Genomic DNA, 1,671 nt, shown 5'->3' on the forward strand with positions numbered 1-1,671 from the left:
TAGGCTGATCTTTAATGGCGTCCCTCTGGCACACAGAAAAACAGGGTACCCTCGGGCTGAAAGGGAATTATGGAGAGTGTAAGGGTATGGATCTCAAATGGGAAGAGGGCAGAGAAGAAATGTGCTCTAACGAGGTGAAAGGAAGGGAAAATAAGGTGATAACCACTGCAGCTTTCATTTTATTTTCCAATGATACTCATGTATAAAAAAGAGGAACCATCAGGATGTTTTTTTTCTTCAGGAGTTCATTTGTTCATGTACATAAACTAAAGTGCATTTTTTTTTCTTTCTTTCTTTTTTCTCTTATTTGCCAAAAGCAAAAGGTTTCACTAACAGGATGGAAATGGGGACGAGAAGTCCTGTGGCGTCTTTTTCTATTTCCCGTAGGAACTTGAGGGCGTGGATAAAGGGCCAGTTCAGTGTTTATTTTCTGCGGGATTTTGTTTTTGTGGATTTTCTTTTGTTCACAGGTCGGTTTTGTTTCTGATGTTTTCTGGTTTCAACCTCTGAAAGAAAGAAAGACAGAAAGAACGACACTTAATGTAAAGCTTTTCGAAGGACAATACTAACTGCTGTTCGTCATTATTTCATTTACTAATCATGACATGATGATCCAAAAAATGATTTAAATCCAACTGTGATCAAAAACAAGATTTTGTGAAAAGTGAAGTTAAATGTGAAAAACGGTGCTTTCATTTTTCTCTTCTTAATCCTTTTTATTGCCATTTTTGTTGCTTTTTTAAATAGCAGATGGAGAAAGATTATTTTTTTAGGATACTCTTCATGATCACAAGTGGTGGATGATGATAGCAATGAAGAAAAAGGTAGAAATCACATTTGAAGAACAAAAACAGAAGAGGAAGAAGAAACGTTTTTTTTTACCATGTCCCTGAAGGTTTTGGAGTGCTCACATCTGGACGCTTCTCCTCCGCCTGCCGAAGGCCTTGGCGCCGACGTTAGTGGGGACGAAGTTGCTGTTGCCCATTCCCCCCGACCGGCTGAGGAAGTCGGCCAGGCGGTGGGTCACGCAGGTGGCCGTGTTGCAGGCTCGCTTCTGTGTTGTAACGCTGCTTCAGGAGAGCAAACCAGAGGTTAACGACCAAGATCTGGAGTGACATTCATCCATGCAACACTGACACACAGACCTACACGCATCAGTATTTCTGCACACAGTTCATTTTTATCAACATGACAGCACGGGAAAAACAGGACGTTGAAAGAAATATGCATCAAGCATGCAAGGTTGAATCGCATATTTTCTATCGTTTTTTTCTTACCTTTGAACTCGATGAGAGCTTCACAGATTATTTCAAGGATGCTCTAAAATCAATATTTTTGTCCACATTCGCTAACGTGCTCGTGAAGTACCCACTCACTGTTTCTAAAAGACCCGTATGAATGAAAATGGGCTAAGGCTTCCTGGTAGAAAAATACGTTTATTGAACAAGAAACATGGTGTCGCATGAGTGGGTCATTTATTAATGTTTGGATTAAAGTGATCTCTTTCAACTCTCACAAGAAATTTCAGTGACTTTTGAAATGCAATCAAATGACTATCCAGGCACAGTACACAGATGTCGGAACTGGCTCCTGAACAACATTTATGAAAAGTAAGTCTGATTGTCTGAAAATTACAAGGGCACATTATTTTCTGCCAAACAAAAAGGAGGG

General features: G+C 39.9%; 1 protein-coding gene across 5 annotated transcripts in view; it reads right to left on the minus strand.

The window, feature by feature from the left end:
• Positions 1-252: 252 nt before the first annotated feature.
• The window catches only part of LOC116693616 (calcitonin-1), a 6,292-nt gene continuing 4,873 nt past the window's right edge, over positions 253-1,671 (minus strand). For 3 of the 5 annotated variants that reach the window (XM_032522695.1, XM_032522698.1, XM_032522699.1), the window contains exon 4: positions 1,417-1,671. This exon is cut by the window's right edge and continues 390 nt beyond it. Coding sequence is in view for 2 of the 5 variants with exons in the window: in XM_032522696.1 (XP_032378587.1) it covers positions 908-1,070 (163 nt within the window). In the remaining 3 variants the exon portion in view is untranslated. Of the gene's footprint in view, positions 507-882; positions 1,071-1,416 lie in introns of those variants that run through there. The other 2 variants (XM_032522697.1, XM_032522696.1) reach the window with 2 other exon arrangements.

The sequence above is a fragment of the Etheostoma spectabile genome, chromosome 8, assembly GCF_008692095.1.
Source record: "Etheostoma spectabile isolate EspeVRDwgs_2016 chromosome 8, UIUC_Espe_1.0, whole genome shotgun sequence".
NCBI classification, from domain to species: domain Eukaryota; kingdom Metazoa; phylum Chordata; class Actinopteri; order Perciformes; family Percidae; genus Etheostoma; species Etheostoma spectabile.